We start from the raw sequence: 21109 nt of genomic DNA, 5'->3' as shown, positions 1-21109 counted from the left end.
GATGAGAGTTTTATAGAGAGGTGAATGTGATCGTGGTACATTCCAGGAAAATGTCACCCAAACCTCGTCCTTACCTTAGAGAGTAACACATGCTAGTACTTGATTTTAAACAAGGAAGAAAACAAGTTGATTTAGATAGTAATGACCAGGGGCTGGAGAGATAACTCAGAGACTAAAAGCACCAAGTACCCTTGCAGAGGACCTGGGTTCGGGTCCCAGCAGATACATGGTGGTTCACAATCTGTAAGTCCACTTCTGGGGAACCTAACACCCCTTCTGAGTTCCACAGGCACCAAGCACACAAGGGAAGCAGGGTTGTATACACACACACAACACCCATTACACAAAGTAGATAAAGTAGATGCTTGAAGTAGCACGGAAACCCTTACCCCCATCTCTACATATGATGCACTGCTGTCCCAGTGCCCCTAAGGACTTCTGACAAACACGGGGCCCAGCTTGAGCACCCATCTCCCATCCCCGCACTGTGGATATACGTGTTCACATAGACATAGACGAGAATGAAGGGAGGGAGAAACCGTAACAGGCAGGTGCAATGAGGTATCCTGAGGCAGAAGGAGGCATTTTAAAGCAGCACTCAGAAACCGCCATTAAAACGAGATAGCACAGGGGTTGGGGATTTAGCTCAGTGGTAGAGCACTTGCCTAGCAAGCGGAAGGCCCTGGGTTCGGTCCCCAGCTCCGAAAAAAAAAAAAAGAAAAAAGAAAAAAAAACGAGATAGCACAGTAAAATCCAAACAGTTTGTCCGTTGGGTGGAGGGCTTACCTTTGAAGAATCAGCTCTGCTTGCTTTTCAGAAATATTTAAGCCCAGCATCTGGAGAGACTGGACGATTTCAAAAGGCTCGATTTTCCCTTCAGACAATGAAAACAGCACAGTCAGGCTCAGAGTCTGAGAACACTTCCGAATGAACAGGGCAACGCCGGGCCCTTACGTAAGCCAGCAATTTGCTTAAACACACATTGTAGCATTAATACTCAAAATTTTCACAGTTCCTTAAAAATATACACATACTGTTTGATTCCGTAATCATAAAACACATTGGATATACAGTGACATCTGGCCACATAGGAGGCCAGAAACTCCCACGGCCTTGCTAGGGGAGAAAGCAACAGGAGAAAGCTTCTTAGGGACTGCTCATGTAAAAGTGCTCATAGCCACATCCGCCTAAGTAAATGGCCATTTAATATGCGTGTGACCAGGTGAAAAGGAGCAAGACATGAAGAAATTGAGCCACAGAGAACAGGGTTCTCCGAGAAATCTGGCAGTAAAAATATACAGAAACAGCAGAAAAACAATGGGAGAGGAAAACGTAATACAAGGGAAACCTGAACATGCGGCAGAGGGAACAAATCAGGAGAAAAAGAGAGAGGGGAAACAGAACACACACCATATAAACACAAGCACCCCTGCTCCTCCTCAAGTGGCTCACATCCTGGGGGAGGGGGACAGGGACCAGGAGGGGGAAAGGGGAGGAGGGGGAGGAGGTGAGAGAGGGGCAGGAGGGATGGGGACCTGGATGAGAGAGGAACAGGAAGGGGAGGGGCAGGAGGACAGGACAGGACTGAAACCTGACTCAGAGTAAGACGCTCTGCTGTATAAAGTAAAAAGAGGAATTTTTTTTTGCAAGTGGGGAGGAGGAAAGCCACACAAAGGACAAGGGGAAGGGAAGATGTCCTCTGAGAGAGGAGCCTAAAGAAATGAAGGTGTTCGGGGAAGATAAGAAACTAGCAGGGAATCTGGAGAATGTGGTGGGGGGAGATGTTATCTTCGACAGTTAAGCCCTTCAGGTCCCTCCGGGCCACACTCAAAGACTTAGTGGACACTCAGGTTACATGAAGCAGCCACATTCTGGGACGTTCCTGCAGATGCTGAACTAGCAATCACCTTCGAGCGGCTCTCACGCATTTTCACCAACTGAACCATTACCTCGTGTGTCGGGACCGATACCTCATGACTGCACACTGCTGAGTCACGGACACTGAACTCTTGGCAAAACTTTTCTAAGGAATCTACACTTCGGCATGGCACACACCATGTCTTTCTTGGACTTGGAGATACTAGAACCCTGTATGGGGAGCATCTTGAAAAGTAAAAAATGTCCACCAAAGATGTACAAAGATGCAAAATGCACGAAACTAAATACACCTTGAAAAAGAGCACTGTTTACAGTCTGAGAGCTAAAGCAAAGCAGAATGCCACCTTATTTAAGTTTTAAGAATAAAACCCTCATTACGTCTCAACAAGGCACGCCTGTGTTCAGTGATTTAAAGTTTTACTCTTCTGTGCATGGTCATGAATAACTGAAATACACACCTTGGAGTTCCTTCTGAGGCTAAATTTTAACAAGTGGCAATATTCACCAGTACAAGATCCACAAATGATGAGAAAAAAAAGCTATAAATGTTTAAGTTAAGGAATTCTGATGAAAACACGAACCTCTGATGATACATTGTCTCAAAATGCATACAAAGCAGTAAGGAAAGGGGGAACAGTCGACATTTACTCACAAGGCATTGTTCACTTCATCGCTATTTCCTGCGATTTGTTTCCTGGAGTGGACAATGATGTGTGCACCACTTATGTGGGGGATGGCTGAGCACTTGATCATGGCAGTTGACCCTGAGACTGGCCCAGCTCACAGCTATTAATAGCACACAGACAACATTGTCTCCACAACTAAACTCTAGAGGGTCCAGGTAGGGATGAAAGTTTTCGTGGAGGAAGGAAAGTTAATGTTAAATACTGGATTTTGCCTGAGGATTGGACTCAGGCTAGACTTGAGGGGACATCGCACAAAGCTTATTGGCGCTCACAACTCCGCCTTCACCACACGCTCAGCTCTTTGCTGTTGTGAATCATAAGTGAAACCATCCAAAAAGTTTGGTTGTATGGAGGAATTCGACTTTAAGTTAGAGTTCAGTCCCAGTCAGTAGCTAATACACTCTAACGGCCTCTCCAAATAAGGCCTGTGCACTTGATTTGAACACAGCCACACAATCTGCCTACGTACACTCTGGCTGAGACACAGCCACAACTCAGACTACATGGTCCTCATGTTAAAATATTTGCTATCGAGATTTTTATTAAAAACTGGCAAACGACTCTTGAAAAGATCAATACTTTTTTCAGTCAATATTGTCCAACTTCTCTCTTGAACAGCAACTCTGTGGTGAGTGGCCCCGACCACAGTAAGTCAGAAAAGGTTTATGCTGCACTGTTCTCTTCGTCAGTGCCTTCCCCTGCCAGCGGTCTCCTCTGGGCATGGGCTCTAGGACGTTTCGTTTCCTACCACAACGGTCATTGCTGCTTTTCTTCCTATTTAACTGGGGCTCCATTCCCAGGCTACTTTCTGTAGCAGAAGGCACAGACTCAAACTGTGCTATTATCTTTTTAAGGACCAGAGACTATGTTTTCTAAATTAATCCTTCCAAAAGATTGCCAAGTGTAAGATATGAAGTTTTTGAATTTTACAGTATATAATAGTTAGACCCATATATGAAAAAAATTAAATACCTCCTATTGGAAAAACAAGTACGAAAGTATTTTTTTAACCATAACTGTAAGTGGGATCGGCATAATCTCAATAGTTAACATTTTGTGGCATATTTTAATTCAGCAGACAAAGCTACCTATAGATTTTCTTCACTAAAAATATGAACTCTTAAGGCTAGAGAGATGTCTGAGTGCTCTCACAGAGACTCCAAGTTCTGTCCCCACAACCCATGCTGGGTGGCTCAGAACCACATATAACTCCAGTTCCAAGGGATCTGATGCCCTCTTGCAGTCTCTGCAGGCACCTGTACTCGTGTGTACATTATCCTACACACACACACACACACACACACACACACACACACATGCACACACACATGCACACACACATGCACACAAACACATACACACATACACACACATACACATAAACATGCACACACACATGCACACAAACACATACACACATACACACACATACACATATACATGCACACACACATACGCCTACATACACACACATGCACCTACACATATACTCCTACATACACATACACATGCACACACATATACACTTACACACACATGCACACACACATGCACATATACACCTACACACATACACATGCACACACATACATATACACCTACACACACACACATGCACACACACATATACACCTACACACACACATGCACACACATGCCCACACACATATACACCTACACACACACACACAAACATACACACAAAATAAAATCTTAAAAAATATGAACTCTCAATCACATTAATAAATGAGTGGCACGATGCACAAATAATGACCCCTAGAGTTCTCCTGGCCTCGAAAGCATAGGACTTTTCATAGGAACTGACATAGGACACACCGTCATTATTCTTGTCCAGACTTTTAAATGCTAATTTCATTTTCTTCTCATGGTCTTTCAGGTATTTCATAAATTCTTCAAAATCCAGTTTCCCATCTTTGTTGACATCGCCAGTGGTGAAAATTTTCTACAGAAACAAAACAAACAAACAAAAAAATCAATTAAAGATATTCTATTGTTAGCATGGGCTAAAGTACTGAACTAATTGTGTGTAGACCAGAAGCAGACTAGCTGCTTTTCTTTCAGACAGAAATACTAGTGTGAACTAGATGTGTTACTGTGCATTGCGGCATAGTTCTGCCGCCTTTCCTGTGGTGAGTAAAGATTCCCCGAGTTTTACAACCCGTGGATGATGCCAATTTAACACTTACGAGAAGGCTAAGGGTTCTCTTTTGGATCATCTTATAATTCCCTCTGTGGAAACAAAGGGGAAAGCAAGGGCGACTTCTTGTGAGCTTGCTGCTGTCCTCTGTGCTCGGATACAGAGGCAATGATGGGAAGAACACAGGAAGCTTTGTAGAAGAAAGGGGAGGTTTGTCCTGAGCACAGGATGGCTGGCTGGGAATGGAGAACCCAGTGTGGTTTATGGGGGGCATATCTGGCTTCAATCCAAAATTGAAAGTGGAGACAAAAATTAGGAGAGCTGTTAGTGTTAACTTAAGGAGTGTTGACTAATCAAGTTCCAGCCGCTTGGGGAGGGCATTCTAACAGGAGCTAATATGTAATTTCCTGTAATATCACTAGAAACATCAACTGTCTTCCTCCAAGCCTGTCATTTCTAAAGACCAGGTTTCCTAGCTGGAGGAGCTGAGTCATTAAGTATTTGTATTTATGATCTGGCCAGTATCTGTCTGTATAGTCAGCCTCTCCAATGTATAAAATAACAATACAAAATTATCACTTTAAAATGTATCATTTTTCATAATAAAAAGATCTTTTTTTACCTCTTGCTATGCAATGTAAATTTCTACTTTAAAAATTAATTGAATTCTAGGTCCAAATGAATGAAATTTCTGCTGCAGACATATGAGAGCTGACACAACAGAACTGCTTAGGAAATGTGACCTTCATGTGAGGAAAAGCCCAGAGTTCTTTAGTGGAATGTCCCTGGTGGTTGGCGCAGAGCCCCGGAGGAATGGCTCTCTCTTAGTTTTGATAATTGACCCCTCATCCATAATCAATGGATATGCAAAGCCTCAAACCTTTTGCCAAGAAGATTTTCAGGAAAATAAAATGTTGAAAAGGAGAAAGTGAGTTTCAGAAGACTGAACTTGTTTATGACAGAATCCAGGATTCCTTCTGCAAGGCTAACTGACATCAAATAAGAAAAAACACATACACACCGTATTTGAAAGAAGAGGGGCTGGGGATTTAGCTCAGTGGTAGAGCGCTTACCTAGGAAGCGCAAGGCCCTGGGTTCGGTCCCCAGCTCCAAAAAAAAAAAAAAGAAAGAAGAGAGAGCAGGGTCCCAGCAGTCACCCCCATCTGGAAGATTCCCAACTCTTAAAGTTCCCACCTTTAAGACCTGAGGAGGTCCACCACCACCTCACAATAGATCTCTAGAGAGCGCCAAGTCATTAAAATGGCCACCTTTGAGAAACCTTTATCCCAACCGTAGCAAAAGACTAAGAAACCACAGTGCAGTAATTGACATCCGCAGTCAGCTTTAAAGACAACTGGTCAACAGAAGCTTAAAGACTCTAACAGTCTTTGCATCTAATAGGATGAGGATGAAGATGACTTACCAATGGTACCCCCTTAAAAGCAGAAACAAAACCTAATTGTTCCCAACTACCACTGAGCCCCAAACACGTGAGGAGAAAATGTCCCAGGGCTCTAAACCCGTGGCATATCTTGGGCCCAGAGCCTGTGGTGGTTTGAATCAGAACGGCTCTCATAGAGTCATAGATTCGAATGCTCCGTCCACAATGAGAAGGATCAGGGGGCAATGCCTTCCTGGGCTTTGAGGTTTCGAAAGCTCATGCAAGTTCCAAAACACAAAACTATAGCCAAGAGCAAAAGTCATCAGAAATTTTGTTCTAGTCTCATAGAAAACTCAGAAGTATTCTTGAGGGTGTTAGCTGTGAGGATGACCTTAGATTTCTAATCCTCCTGCCTCTGCATCCTGACTGCTTGGATTAAAGGCCTGCACCACCACAATGGTCTATGTGTTCCTGGTTTAGTGGAACACGCTACTGACTAGCTACATCAGCAGCCCCTGGATCAGTCTTCATAAACAAAAGCAGGTAAACAAGCATCAACTCAAACGGCCAAGGTCAAGTTTGAGATTTGGCTTCACTGGGCTTCAGGAGGCCTCTCTAGAGGTCCTAGGTCCGGACCCTGAGCTTCATGAAGGTCACCTGGTCATCCTCCAGAGGCTAATGACCTCCTAAACCTGTCAGACCTTTCTTAAGCTCAAGGACATCTTCAACATGGTCCAGATACCAAAAAGCTGTAGTAGCTATCTATCTGTGATCTCCTGTGGCTAAGATAACCCCTGCAGTGGCCCTCTAAGCTCAGAAGTCCCTGGGATGGGACGTAGTAGATATATTCCCATGGAAGGAGAAGGGCCAAAAGCAAAGCACCTACCTGCAGGGGTCATTGCGCCCGAGGGAGTGCTCATCCTAACTGTTCTGGGAATAAAAGGAGCACAAGAACCAGTGAGAACTCAGGGAGAGGGATTCTGCCCACAAGTCCACACACCAGAGCCTCCATCAGACGCTCCACAAAAGCAAGACAGAGCCAGCCATGCCCAACTCCCCTACCCTCCTGCCAGAAACTTCCAGAGACCTGATCTTCTAAAACGGGGATCTTGTTTTCTGTCTTGTCTTTGTTTTGAAAAAATGCCAAGAGCAGAGTTTCGGAACTGGGCTACTGCTCCATAATCCGCTAACAGGAGTAGAGGTGGCCTGACCACTTTTGGAAGATCGGATGTGTTTTGTGGCTTGTTGTTATCATTGTTTCCTGTGGTGCTGGGGAAAGAATATGTTAGAACACGCACGCGCACGCGCTGGAAAATCACTAATCACTCCACCGCTGAGCTTAAGGCCAGATCATCTGAGCCAACCAGGTTTAGTCAGTAGGAAGGTTACACCTGCCCAGGAATCCTCTTTTCAGGGTGAGGCACAGGGTGGCTGTCATAAAAACAGAGAGAAAAATAGCCTGTGTGGACCTTTTCTTCTGTGTTCCCTCCATCTCCACCTCCTGGTATCTTTTTATCTTTTATTTTCACCCAAAATCTATAGTCGCTCTGAGGGCAAAATTGCTCCTCTGGGCACCTGTTGAGAGGCACCAAGAGGATAATCCCCAAATGGCCAGAAATGAAGGCAGCTGGACTCCAATGAGAAGGCAGAAGACATATTATCTGTATCTGTGTTTTGTTTTCCTTTTAAATCTGCACCCCCGCCAGAGCCAGGGGACGCCCTTGAACCCCTTATTTGTTTATCTGTGGCCCCTCATCCTGCTCCAGTAAAATTGTGGAAATGCAGTTTTACAGAAAAACTCCCTGCTCTATGTAACTTATTTTCCAAACTTAGTGTTTTTAATAGTGAAATGGGAAAGTTGGACATTGCCCAGTGAGGTGGTACTCACCTAACACTTGAGGATCAGCTAGAAGGATCCCAAGGTACCAGGCCAACCTGAGCTAAAGCAATAATGAGACCTTCACTCAAAATTAAATGAATAAATAAATATTTTAATTAGGAATTAAAATTCACAAGAGAAAATTTAATTCTGCCATTCTCGGTTAACTTTGGCTCTATACTTCATCACACTGAGTGCGAAGAGATGGACAGAGACCATCACGTATCCTAGACAGGCCCCTCAAGGAGGAGATTGCACAGCGGCTGGACTGCTGTAAACTTCGCAATAGACCCTTTCCCAAGAGTTGCTGAGCAGGGCCAACATTTCAGACTCTTTCACAAAACTGTCTGCGGCCCAATCGTGAAAGAATTATCCCACAAAAAAAAAGGATTTTATTTTAATTTAGACGTTTTTATTTTGTGTGTGAGCATTTTGCCTGCATCTGTCTTTATGTGTGTTTCACGAGTGCTGGTGCTGGGGGAGGTCAGTAAAGGGCATAGGGTCCCCTGGAATTGGTCGTATAGATGGCTGTGAGCTGTGGCGGTCTGAGGAACAGGGGACAGTGTTTTGTTACTATTCACTTCCCATAAATCTCTAATCTCTGCCACATTTAATGTCATCGTATTCTCCTCTGCCCTCACCCATCTCCTTCTGCAACCTCTTTCTGGCTTTTCTGTTTCGCTTTTAAGTCAAAGGTTATCCTAGACATTTTAAAGAGCTGGTCCTAATATTTATGTATTATCTAATACTCTGATGAAAGCAGTAGTCACGGGACACTGGAGATTGGACCCGGAAGTCATGAGGAGCACAGCGCAATGCTGATGGGGAGTCAAGGGACTTAGGTGGAAGTGTGTTTGTTCCTATGGTTTCGCTTAGAAGACGGAGAAGCACCGCCCTCGTCTAATTCCAGAATTTGGAATTACAAATAAAGCAAGGACAGCTAATAAAGGGGAGGACAGCCTGGGTGAATTTACCATGGGGTGGGGGCCTTCTTTGGCCCACACTTACTTTTGTGGCAATATTTTCTGTGTATGGAAGAGAAAGAGAGAATGGGGCAGGAGAGAGTAAAGCTCAGGTTCAGTGCTAGAGATTTAATAAATGTGCTCGGTTCCAGGCAATTTTAAGACGAAGTTGTTTGCCATGGCTTTGCAGTCTTGCTTTGAAGCTGGAGAAGGCCACTGTGTGGACGGATTGTATCGCTTAGCTTTCGTGAGGATGCAGCCTGTGTCCCCTGGCTTCACTACAGCAAGGACGCGTATCTCTTTATTTCCCTTTCTCTGCTTCTGATTTCTCTCATTCTTCCAGTAAATTACTGATTGTTGTATGAAGTGTCTCCTCTCTTTTACCCTAACCAATTCAGAATTATTTATTTATAATTTTTCTAGTTATTACCCATATAGATAAGTAGGCTTCCACAAAGCGACATTCTGTAAGAGGTGACTTAACCTCTCTTGTTCACTCTGAGTTCAAACTTTTTTTACCTTTTAAACAGTGAGGCTAGAGTTCTCTGATTGGATTTATGAAAACAGCGAAAGGGTTTGCTGGTTGAATGAAGTTTACTGAGAGGCATGGTTCATTGTCTGTCATACATTAGCTAGTTATGCTATATTACGGGCTATGGAATCAGACGAGGGGTCAAATGCTAGAATCAGAGTCTTGGTCAAGTTATTTAATTCTTAGAGGCTTCAAGTATAAAGTGGAGATGATTAGAAAGATCCCCCCCCCCGAAATAGTATAAAGATTTCTATTTAGTTGAAGCCACCGAACACTGTAAGGCAATGTTCACTAAGCTGGGGGCACAGCAGTGAACGAGACCAAGAGGAGCCATCAGTGTATCCCTGAAACTCTAGCATAAGAGTTACCTATATAAAAGTCAATAAGCAGACAACAATCCGAGCCATTTCCAAAAGTGAAGAGAGATGTCTGATAAAATGCTTGCATGTTATAACCTGATACTATCAGCCTTGTAACTTATTCTTCCCTATCAACCTTGAAAATCCTATCGGCTGGCTTTGCTCATTATCTTGGTGATAACTCGGGTCTTTTCCGTGTGGTCACATGGGTACCTGCTGTAGAGGTGTATTCTCTGCCCGAATATGTCAGGCGTGACTCCGCTTTCTCTGCAGTATACTTACCCTGTTCCCCATGAGCAATAAAGCCTTCTTTTTGTGGGACTAGAGAGATGGCTCAGAAGTTAAGACTACTAGCTGCATTTGCAAGAGACCTGGGTTCACAACCCTGAGTCCTAGGAGAACTCGCATGAATTTTCTCTTTTAACCTCATAGTCAAGGGCTAAAGGAATATCATGGAAGCTGATACAAAGGATGCTGTAAAAGCCAGAGGTAGCACAGAGTGCAGAGAAACGCCATTCTCCACACTTGATGTGGCTGATGCACACATGAACCCATAGCAGTGTGGTTAGCTGCACAAAGCCTATGAAACACCAAACCAGTTAAAAAACCTGAGCCTGGAGCGTGAGCCTGGAGTGGGACAGGCTCCTGACTCTCCACCCCTAGCTGGGGAGCTTTGGACAGGCAGCCGCTGCCTTTGGCAGGGTGGATAGTCCATGCCAGTGGATGACCCCACAACGAGTCACATACAGGCTGTGTTTATTAATTAATTAAACAGTAAGGATGTGAGGCTGAAAGGGAAATACATCGGGGAGGAGGCTAGGAGAAGGTGAAGAGAGGGAACGGAGTGGATATGACGCATACATTATACCCATGTATGAAATTTTTAAGGAATAAATTTTAAAAAGAGAAAGTAGAGGTCTGAGCATCAAAAGTGTAGCACAGCAATTTCATATCAGGCTGGCTCCTAATTTTGCCTCAGGACTGCCTGCCACAGTCTTTTGTCTTCTGCCAGTAATTTCGGAAGGCCTGCCAATGGTTCACTGCTGTGCACTTTATACCTACTTTCTACATTCTATGCAGGCATTTTTTGTACCAAAATATAAAGACACTAGAGCCGGCAAGATGGTAAGGGTGCTTGCCGCCAATCCCCACAACCCGAGCTCGCTCCCCCGAGAGAGAACTGCCTCCTGCAAGCTGTCCTCCAACCGCCACATGTGCACCATGGAATACAAGTTTGTGCACATATATAATAAATAAATGTAAAAAGCAGTATAAAATCTGAAAAGCTTAAATATAGACACTTGCTCTCCTCTATGTACTAAACTTATTCTAAAAAGCTTGGAAATGTGAGAAAGAGGCAAAATTAGGTGAGACTCTATAGGGATTTCCCTCAAGGTAAACACCTGTCTTAGGGGCAAACTATTGCCTTGGAACTTGGAGTCATTCACAGTTCTTACCCCTGCATACTCAATAGACCATCTCTTCAGTCCTCGGCAATATAACAGTGTTTGACCATGCCTTGGTTAGTATCTTTTGACTGAGTCATCAAATTGAAGTATTTTATTGGCCCCAGTTTCCCAGATATAATGGTGAGCTTTATGTACCAAATTGATTAGTATGAAAAAGATACTCAGGTATCCAATAAAGACATTCCTGGGTGTGTCTGTAAGGAATTTTAGAAGAGATTAGCATTTGAACCAGTAGACTGGGTGAAGGCATACGGCAGTCCACAGAGCAGAGCAAAAAAGTAAAAATGTAAAGGAATTTATCTTTCAGGATGGAAACATTTATAGAAGAAGAATGCCTTAATGCTGGGAATAGTTGACTATGTCAACTATATATGTGTGTGTGTGTGTGTGTGTGTGTGTGTGTGTGTCCGTGTGTTATATGTATGTATGTATGTGTGTTATATGTATACAAAATATATACATTTATTAGTGACATAGGTTGCCCTGTTCTATATGTTTATATTCATATACATATAGTTTTTATGTAATTTATATGCAATACTTTTGTTAAATGACAGACTTTTCCTCTGACTCTAAGTTGTCTGGGGGCTGTTATTGTAGGATCGTTTGTTGTTATTGTGGGGTTGGGGGTCTTGAGGTCTGTTGCTCTTTGTTTCAGTTCACTCCAGTTTGACTTAGATAAGGAGAGGACAGGGCCCAAGTTAACCTGTAACTTGTGACAATTCTCCAGCCTCCGCTCTCAGAGTCCTGGGATTGTAGGCATGCACCAGATGCATCACATTTTCAAAGAACGAAAACATATTGGGAAATTTAAAGCACACCTAAAATGATACATGAGCCAAAGAAATCATGTCAGTGACTTTAGAAAACACCTGGAGGAGAATAATAAAAACAACAAATAACCGGCAACATGCCTGCAAGATGCAGTCACAGGGTGACTGGAGAGATATTATCACTCAAAAGTAGCCAGGCAGGCCTTTGATTCATGAAACGGGAGGAAATGAGTCAACCCAGAGCAAGTAGGACACACACTCAAACTTGTTCTTTTAGAAAGTGCATTGAATAGGCAAACCTATGGCCAGAGTGAGGATGGGAAGAGAAGAGATCAGGAAGAAGAGGGGACCCTGCAGTTCTGTAAAGTTCTATATAATACTGCCTTGGGCAAAATGGGTAGCTTCCAAAAAATAAACAAACAAAGTTGTAACTTACTAAGAGGACAAACTAAAGTGAAGAGGCCTCCATTAATGCCATTGACACTGAATGACTGAGGGAGGAGTTTTAAATATAGGTACAGAACAGTTGGTGGCCCCCTCAGTAACTTAAGCACGTTCCTCTTAAGATAGAAAAGTCAGTGTCCTCTTGTAAGACAGCAGGCTGGACAAGTTCCAGATCTAGTGTCCCCACCCTGCCAAGGGGCCTGGATGTCAGAGGCACAATTCATATGAGTCAGAGAAACTCCCAACTGCTTTGCAACAGGTCAACCCTTAAGATCAATGTGTGCTCTCAGGGCACTAACTTAGAATGTCATAAAAACGGAAAGTGGCCTTTCTACCTCGACTAGCAGCTGGGAGCATGGCCGGTTTTAACAAAAAAAATTTTTGAAACAATAAACTCTAGTTGTAACAAAGCTACTTCAAGTCCGGACTCACTCAAGTCTGACAGCAGGACAATCATGAGAAGTTTGCAAAGGACAGGACAGGTGATGAACCAAGAACCAGAGATGCTCTCAGAACTAAAGTGTTGAAAGTTTTAAGTGTGCAACACTAATTTATCTGGGAAAACACCCGCTGCCTTCCAGATCCAACTCTCTGGAGCTCTTCCAGCGTGCCGGCAGGCATAGTTCCTCCTCCTTCTTGCCTGGCCTCAGGCCAACGCCCTCCCGGGACTTGGCTGTGTCCCGGGAGCGTCAGCGGCCACCCCAACACCCCGCAGCGACCCACCTCCTCGGCGGCCTGGCCCAGCGGGATGCCCAGGCTCTGCAGCCCCTGCTGCAGCTCTCCGATATCCACCACGCCGTCCCCATTGCGGTCCAGCGCCCGGAAGAGCGTCTCGTAGCGCGTGGGCGGCTCCGCGTCCTGGCAGACGGCGGTGGGCAGCACGAAGGCCCGCAGCCAGCGCAGCATGGTCGGGGGGAATTCGCGGCGAGCTGGCGAGGCAGGATCCGAGTGCTGAGGCCTGGTGGAGTGAGGCGGTGGCCTCCGAGCGTCTGGAGCGTCTTCGGGGGGCGAGGCTTCTGGCTCACAGGAACCGAGCTCGGCACAGGGTGTGGCCGCCCAGCTGCTGCTCGGGGCGGAGCTGGCCCTGGCCCTGGCCTAGCTGGCGGTTGGGAGGGGATGGGCCATCCTCCAGCCTCCGGAACCTGCAGGCAGGTAGGACAGGGTGCTAGGGAGCCGGGAGGGTTTCTGCTTTTCCAAAGCTCCTCAAAGCCGCAAGCTTCGCCGACAGATTATTAAAGCTTGGGGAAAGGAGGTAGTTTGATGAGCAGGTTGCTCGACCCCAAAGGCCTATAGGGCTGGAAGACGGAATTCTGCTCTTTGAATTCACCAGAAAGACAACAGTGGGTGGATATCTGGGACAGGGAGTCAAACAGCTATCAGACCAAAGGGAGAGGAAAGGGGCCCAGGAGACTGTAGAGAAAGGAGGGGAGATGCAGCACAATGAGTACCTTCCCACAGCACGCAAAGAAACTTCAGCTCCTTCCCTTCAAGACAGGTGAGGTCCTGATTTTTGCCATTTATAGTTCAGGTGAGACACGGTTTCTGGGATAACGGGGGACACATTGGAACTACGGAGACTTCGAGGCCTGGCCCTTCGGCTATGTAATTCCAAAGACAGGAGTAAGTTCCCTGGATAGGTTCTGTCTGTAAAATGAGAATATGAACCTCTGCTTTGCCCTCGGGTGAAATGTCCTTCTCTGGAATGTTCTCAATGCAGTCGCTGCTGCTTATGTCCAGTTGTCTTCGGGTATGTAGAACGGGAACTAAAACCACTTGTTTCTTCAAAAGTGGGGACTTGGATTTACCTCCTCCTTGCCATTCTGTACATTAAAATATACTGTGTATAAATAGAGCCTGCAGATAAGAGCTGCCTGATGATAATAAAAATTATCCCGAAACCACTTTCTGTGCTTCTGTTGCTTCCGTGCTGTAGTCTTGGAAATTAGAGTCTGTGTTCCATATCACACGACAGGTGCCACCACTCATCGGTGAGCTTTAAGGGGTACACACCAAGGAGGAGATGGAGAATGCCAACTTCGGCTTCACCGGGTACACTTAGGGCCTGAGCTAACGCGCATAATAAAGAATAGTTAAAAAAAAAAAAAAGATGGGTTCGGTCCCCAGCTCCGAAAAAAAGAACCAAAAAAAAAAAAAAAGATACTGTCTTAGTTAGGGTCTTATTACTGTGAACAGACCATGACTAATGTAAGTTTTGTAAAGGACAGCATTTAGCTGGGACTGGTTTACAGGTTCACAGGTTCAGTCCATTATCATCAAGGTGGGAGCATGGCAGCATCACAGCATCCAGGCAGGCATGGTGCAGGAGGAGCTGAGTTCTACATCTTCACCCGAAGGAGGCCAGGAGCAGACTGAGCATCCCCAGGCAGCTAGGCGGAAGGTCTCCAAGCCCATCCCACAGTGACACACTTCCTCCAACAAGGCCACACCTTCTAACAGTGTCACTCCCTGGGCCAAGCATATGCACACCATCACAGATACCTGTATGTGACAATGCTTGGCTGCTTTTGTCTTTGCAAACACAGGAACAACAGAATCAGGTAAGAGGATGTGGCATTCTCACCTCTGCACTGCATCCATGGTCTTCATCCACTCTGTTTAATAGCCTAACTCTCATACCTGTTTCCTACCTTCTAGCAGGAGGGAAAGTTCAAAGCAAACACAGTTCAGAGGGCCACGGAGTAGTCAGGGATGTTTAAGCCAGGAACAATGATAGAAGTGACCACAGGCTGGAGGAAGACAAAATTCTTAGCTACAGTTTTATTACAGCACAGGACAATGAAGTGTTAAGCTATTGGAAATGTAGATCCTAGGAAGGTTCATGGCTTCAGAAGGTAAATTAAAAGCATGTTGGGGCTGGGGATTTAGCTCAGTGGTAGAGCGCTTACCTAGGAAGCGCAAGGCCCTGGGTTCGGTCCCCAGCTCTGAAAAAAAGAACCAAAAAAAAAAAAAAAAAAAAAAAAAAAGCATGTTAAGTTACAGTGCAATACAGGATTGGGGTGGGGAGAGCTGGGAAGATGTCTCGGTTGATAAAATGGTTGCTTCATAAGCATGAGGACCTGCTTTCAAGCCCCTATCACCTACATCTAAAACAAAACAAAAACAAAGAAAGATGGACATGGCAGGGCACACCTATAATCCCAGCCTTGTAAAGGCACAGATGGGCATCACTAGAGCTTGCTACCCAGCCAATCTCTCCTGAAAAGGCAAGCTTCGGGTTCATGAGAGACCCTGACTCAAATGAAAAAAGGGGGGTCTATGGAGACTCAGCAAGTAAAGATACCTGTGGTTAATCCTGTTGACCTGAGTTTGACATTTGGGACCCACACAGTGAGAAAGAACTGACCCCCAGCAAGTGCCTTCTGACCTCCATGCACATGCCTTGGCACTTGCAAATGTGTGTGAGGTAGGAAGAGATTAAGGAAGCCACCTGATGTCACCCTCCTGCCTCCATATGCATACTCACACATACGAGCACACACACAAGAACACACAAAAGGTGGTAGGGAAACTTCAATAACATTAATTATTTTAGACATAACTTCCCTGAATTACCTTAGAATTAGGTACTATATTGCAATATAAACATTCTAAGAAGAAAAGGCCAGAATTAAGGTTGAAAAAAGACTGAGAACAAGAGGTGGTATAATAAACCCTTGCCGTCTACCGAATACAAAACAACTGTTAATATTCATTAAATGCCTGCTATGTGCAACCTACAGACCTCCAAATAGCAAAGACGACAATGAAGAAAACTAGCTGAAGCCCTGTGTTCATGGAGCCTATCTTCCAGTCCAGGGAGACAGAAAACAACATAATCGTTTCTAAAGGGTTCTGACACTATAAGAAATCTGGGGTGGGGGCTGGAGATATGACTTAGCAGTGAAGGCACTGGCTGCTCTTCCAGAGGACCTGAGTTTGGTACCCAGCACCTACATGGCGGCTCACAACCATCTGTACCTCCAGTTGCCACCTCTCCCTCCCAAGCCACTGGCAGTCACCTGCCTCTATGGCTCTGATCACTCTAGGGTACATATGTTTAGCCTTTGTGACTAGTTCATCCATATGTACTCTCTATACATCAGGATGGTCTTTCAAAGTAGAAATGGCATTCCATTGTATGCATACACCACCGTTTATTCACAGGTGTGGGGACTTTCAAGTGGCTGTACATTTTGGTTATTGCAGGCAATGCTGAGATGAGCATAGAGGAGCAGATCGTCCCTTAAGACCCTGCTCTGAATTGCTTTTGAAATAGTGTAGGCTGCTGGGCCATGCAGTCATCCTGCTTTTGGTCTCATGAGGTCCGCTCAGAACTCTTCTCCATGGCTCTGTGCTCCATCAACAGTACTCGGAGTCCCAGCTTCTCCAAATGCTCACCAGCCCTGGCTGGCTTCTCCACGATAGCCATCATGGCGGCAGCGTGAGATGGGATGTCCTTGAGGCTTTAAATTGCTTTCCCTGTGATCAGGAACGCCAAGCAGTTTTTCTTTGCTTATTTGTGTCGTTTGTATATTCTCTTGGGGGAAATGTCTATCCAAGTCCTTTGCTCACCTTTTAACCAGTTTGTTGTTGAATGTGATCACGATATGGCATAATGTAGGAAAATGACACAGAGGAAATGCTCATCTTGTACAGTTGATATCTGCTAATGAAGTAAAGAAAGGTAATGCAGAACTATTAACAGAGTTCCCACAATAGTCATCCCGTTGTAAAAGTGAAATACTAGGCTATCACAGCATTATTCCTCAGCCAACTTCAGGACTCCTATCGGTCCCATTCACCATGCAAATAAAAAGCAATGACTCAGAAGAAGAGCTTTAGAGATAACCTGCTGAGTCACACCCTTGGCTTCCAGCTCATCCAGGAGGTGCCCCACCTCCAGCTCCACCAGTCAGGTTCAGTCAGATTACCTGAGAGGGCCCAAATAAGTAGGGGCTGTTGAGAACGCAAGCAGAATTAAGAAATGTTAGCCAGTCTTTCTCATAATGGAAGGAAAGAGTGTAAGCTATTGACCTGAGCAAATCACTCCAGCGATTGTGGAAACTGAACTGAAACAGGAATTCCCCCAGGTGAGGGGAGGGAGGCAGCTCTGGTCTACAAAGACCATCTACAAAGATAAAGCCATCTTCAGGGGTGAGGGGGATCAGATGTGCAGAAACTGAAGGGAGCATAGGACTAGCAAGCAAAGTGACTCATAGCACTCTAAATGGAATTTTGAAGTGGCTTGTCTATTTGGCTGAAGAAATTAACCATAACATCGAGTTTAAGTGTGCTGATTTTTGCTTTACTGTGTAAAACATGTTCAAGCTTAACTTAAAAAGAATTTCTAACAAAGACTCTGTGTAGCTTACCAAGTATTCCCTAATGTAATTGCATGAGGTATTACCATCCAATCAAAAACAGTTATAGGATTTTGGAAAAGGTAACAGGAAATGTAAAATAGGAATTCTGTGGATGATAAGAGATTTTAGGTTATTGAACAATTTTGCCAAAACTACCATTTAGTTTGTATATTTTATAATAAATAAAGACAAAGTAATTTTACAAGTAGTTGATATTTCTTTCTTTTTAGGAAAAAGTAAGGTCACCTTATAACCCAGGTATTATCTTATACCTTAGTGATTATGGCAGTGATGACAGTTTGTTATTCCACTTCTAAGTTAGTCCAAAAAGCAAGTTCACTAGTTCATGAGCCACACAGCCAATGCCCACTGCAGGAAGCAGCTTGAGGACATTAGGGGTTAAACCCCTAAAAAATCCCTTCTTCCCTTCTTTGGTGTATATTTCCTGGATGAGCTGCATCATGGGTATTGTTTCATTTTCCAGCATGGCTATAAATTAAAAAAATATATATAACTCATCATTTAATATTTACATATCAATCTAGCCAAAGATAATGAGAACTTATAGAAGTTGAAATCATTTCACAGGATACTCATATATAGAAGGATCCTATACATCAATAGGGTAGTGTCCACAGTTCACTCCCCGGCCCCCATAGGCTTGTAGTCATATCATAATGCAAAATGCATTTAGTACAACTTCAAAAGGTCCCCATAGTTTATAACAGTTGCAAACCTATTTAAAAGTCCAAAGTACGAAGTCTCTTTGGAGATTCGTACAATCTCTTAACCGTAATCTCCTATAAAATCAAAATCAAAAGGCATTGCATACTTCCAGGCACAGGATAGACATTTCAAGAGAGAGCTCAGTGAGGAAATACTGGGCCAAAGTAAGACTGAAAATCAGCTGGTCAAACTCTAAACTCTGCATCTCCATGTCAGGTGTCAAAGTGCTCTCCAGACCTCCAACTCCTTTCACCTACATTGTCTCCAATGCACTTCTTTCTCTTGGGCTGGTTCCACTCCCTATTAGCAGCTTCCTCAGCAGACATCCCACAGCCCTGGCTTCTCCAACATCTTGGAGTCTCCAAGGCAATAAATGCAAGCTTCACCTTCACAGCTTCAAACAATGGCCTCTCTAGGCCTCTGTGTAGGAACATGACCGCCACATGCCTGGCTTCATTGGTATTCCTTAGTCTTGGAGGAAGATTCCGTAACCCCTTTTTCTATCCTTGACTCTAAAGTCAGAACCACATGACCAAAGCTGCCACATTCTATTGCTCGCTGGGGCTGCAACATGGCCTCCTTGTTCAACTCCAACTTCTCTAGTTTTGTGTTTTCAATGGTTTCCTTCACTACCTAAGCTTGGCTGTCCTGAAACTCAGTCTGTAGACCAGGCTGGTCTCAAACTTAAAAGATCTGCCAGTCTCTGCCTCCGGGATTAAAGTCATGCAACACCACATCTGGCTGTAAGCTTTCATTTAATTCCTTGTCACAATTGAAAGCTTAGTTGGGTGGGATCTTGCTCTGAGCTCACCACTACCTTTTTTTCATTAAACATCAGAATTTTCTTTAATCTGTTTATCTCCCTAAACACAGGACTTAGCCCCACTTTTTGATGCCCCCTTTTTCCTCAAATTGTACATCTTTGTAACTTTCCTTGCTCAGTCTGCTCCTTTTCATTATAGATTTGCATAAGTGTGGCCACTAATAGCCATATAACACAGCCCACATATAGATACAGACTATTTTGAAGTCTTTCTCTGCAAATGCAGTTAGTCCAAAACTCTTCTATTTAGCCTGAGGCAGATTTTATTTTTTTGAACAAGGGCAGAAAGCAGCCACATTTTTCATCAAAATATCACAATACAATAGTCTTTAGGCCACATTCTTCTTCTCTGAAACCTCTCGAGCCAGGCTCACACCATTCAAATCAACCTCAGCACCACTGCCTTCCGTGCTCATCTAGTATAGCCCATTACGGCCCATTTAAAATGTTTGACATCTTTTTAAATCAAAGTATACATTCCTCCAAACAAAAGCATTGTCAGATCTATCACAGCAATTCCCCACTCCTGGTACCAACTTCTGCCTTAGGATTTCTATCGTTGTGAGACCACATGACCACAGAACTATTACAAAGAAAAGCATTTAGTTGGGGCTGTCTTCCATTTCATAGATTTAGTCTATTATAGTCATGGTGGAAAGCATGGGGAATGTAAGCAAGCAGTGCTGGAGAAGAAACTGGGAGATCTATGTCTGGATTTCCAGGCAGTAGGAAGAGTTGTGAGCCACTAGGTAGACCTGGCATGCATTTCTGAGATCTCAAAGCCTACCCACTTGTTACACCTTTCCTCCAACAAAACCACACCTACTCCAGCAAAACCACACTTCCTAATAGTGCCATTTCCTATGGGTCTATGATGGCTGTTTTATTTGAACCACCACACATGTATACGTGTGGCTATTTAAATTTAATTAAAATTAAATTAAATCTCCACTCCTCAGTAATATTAGTACATTTCAAATGCCTGATATGTGTGGATATAATGGGTGGCTACTATACCGGGCAGAACAGATATAAATGGTTTCCATCACTACTCCTTCCAGTTCCTTAGAACAACTTGCAAGTCTCTCATGAGAGACTTCACAGAGGCATTTGGAAGAAAGACTAAAGGGTAGATTAATAGAAGGCATGAGTGATACTGGAGAGAGAAATTCTCCATCTCGAGTGTGATATAAACCAAACACAAAGCCTAATTGAGAAAGAGAGGGAGAGAGAAAGTAAAAGCACATTACCCACCGTGAGACTCTTGATCTACTCAGGAAGACAATAATAACATTGTGCTGCTTTTTTCATCTTTGAAAAGTGACTCTAAAAAATTGTTAAAATTTAAATCCTTAACATTTCATCGAGAAAAACAAAACACAAAGTATTTGCCATCATTTCACTGAATAGACTAAAGGACAGAGATTCCCGAAGCAGCTTACAGCAGTGCCAGCAAAACCAAGGATAATGAGCCTCTGTAGATTAGCTGTTGGTTTGATTTAAAGAATGCAAGTTTTTTCTATTATTCTACATGGCCCTTCCTAATTAAAATCTCCTTAAAGAGACAATTGAAGCAAATGTGGAGAGCCCCAGACAGGACTTTGGAAGAAAAGGAAAATTGAAACTTACAAAAGGTTCTAAGAGAGATGGCTCAGTGGTTAAGAGTACTTGATGCT

The 21109-nt window shown here is 44.0% G+C and overlaps 2 protein-coding genes across 6 annotated transcripts in view; both read right to left on the bottom strand.

The window, feature by feature from the left end:
* Positions 1-13491, bottom strand: part of Slc25a24 (solute carrier family 25 member 24) — a 37863-nt gene extending 24372 nt beyond the window's left edge. Inside the window, exons 1-3 of the mRNA NM_001127544.1 lie at positions 13245-13491; positions 4401-4527; positions 787-874 (exon numbers count right to left, since the gene is read on the bottom strand). Coding sequence (NP_001121016.1) covers positions 787-874; positions 4401-4527; positions 13245-13427 — 398 coding nt within the window. The 5' untranslated portion in view covers positions 13428-13491. The remainder of the gene's footprint in view (positions 1-786; positions 875-4400; positions 4528-13244) is intronic.
* Slc25a54 (solute carrier family 25, member 54) overlaps positions 4440-21109 on the bottom strand; it is a 58827-nt gene continuing 42157 nt past the window's right edge. For 3 of the 5 annotated variants that reach the window (XM_017591123.3, XM_039103171.2, XM_039103170.2), the window contains 2 exons: positions 18157-18373; positions 4440-17187 (listed from right to left, as the gene is read on the bottom strand). In XM_017591123.3, coding sequence (XP_017446612.1) covers positions 18198-18373 — 176 coding nt within the window. In that variant the 3' untranslated portion in view covers positions 4440-17187; positions 18157-18197. Of the gene's footprint in view, positions 17188-18024; positions 18374-21109 lie in introns of those variants that run through there. The other 2 variants (XM_017591124.3, NM_001109640.1) reach the window with 2 other exon arrangements.

The sequence above is a fragment of the Rattus norvegicus genome, chromosome 2 (genome assembly GCF_036323735.1).
Source record: "Rattus norvegicus strain BN/NHsdMcwi chromosome 2, GRCr8, whole genome shotgun sequence".
Classification (NCBI taxonomy): domain Eukaryota; kingdom Metazoa; phylum Chordata; class Mammalia; order Rodentia; family Muridae; genus Rattus; species Rattus norvegicus.
Note: the sequence above shows the minus strand (reverse complement) of the source record. Positions and strands in the feature narration are given on the sequence as shown.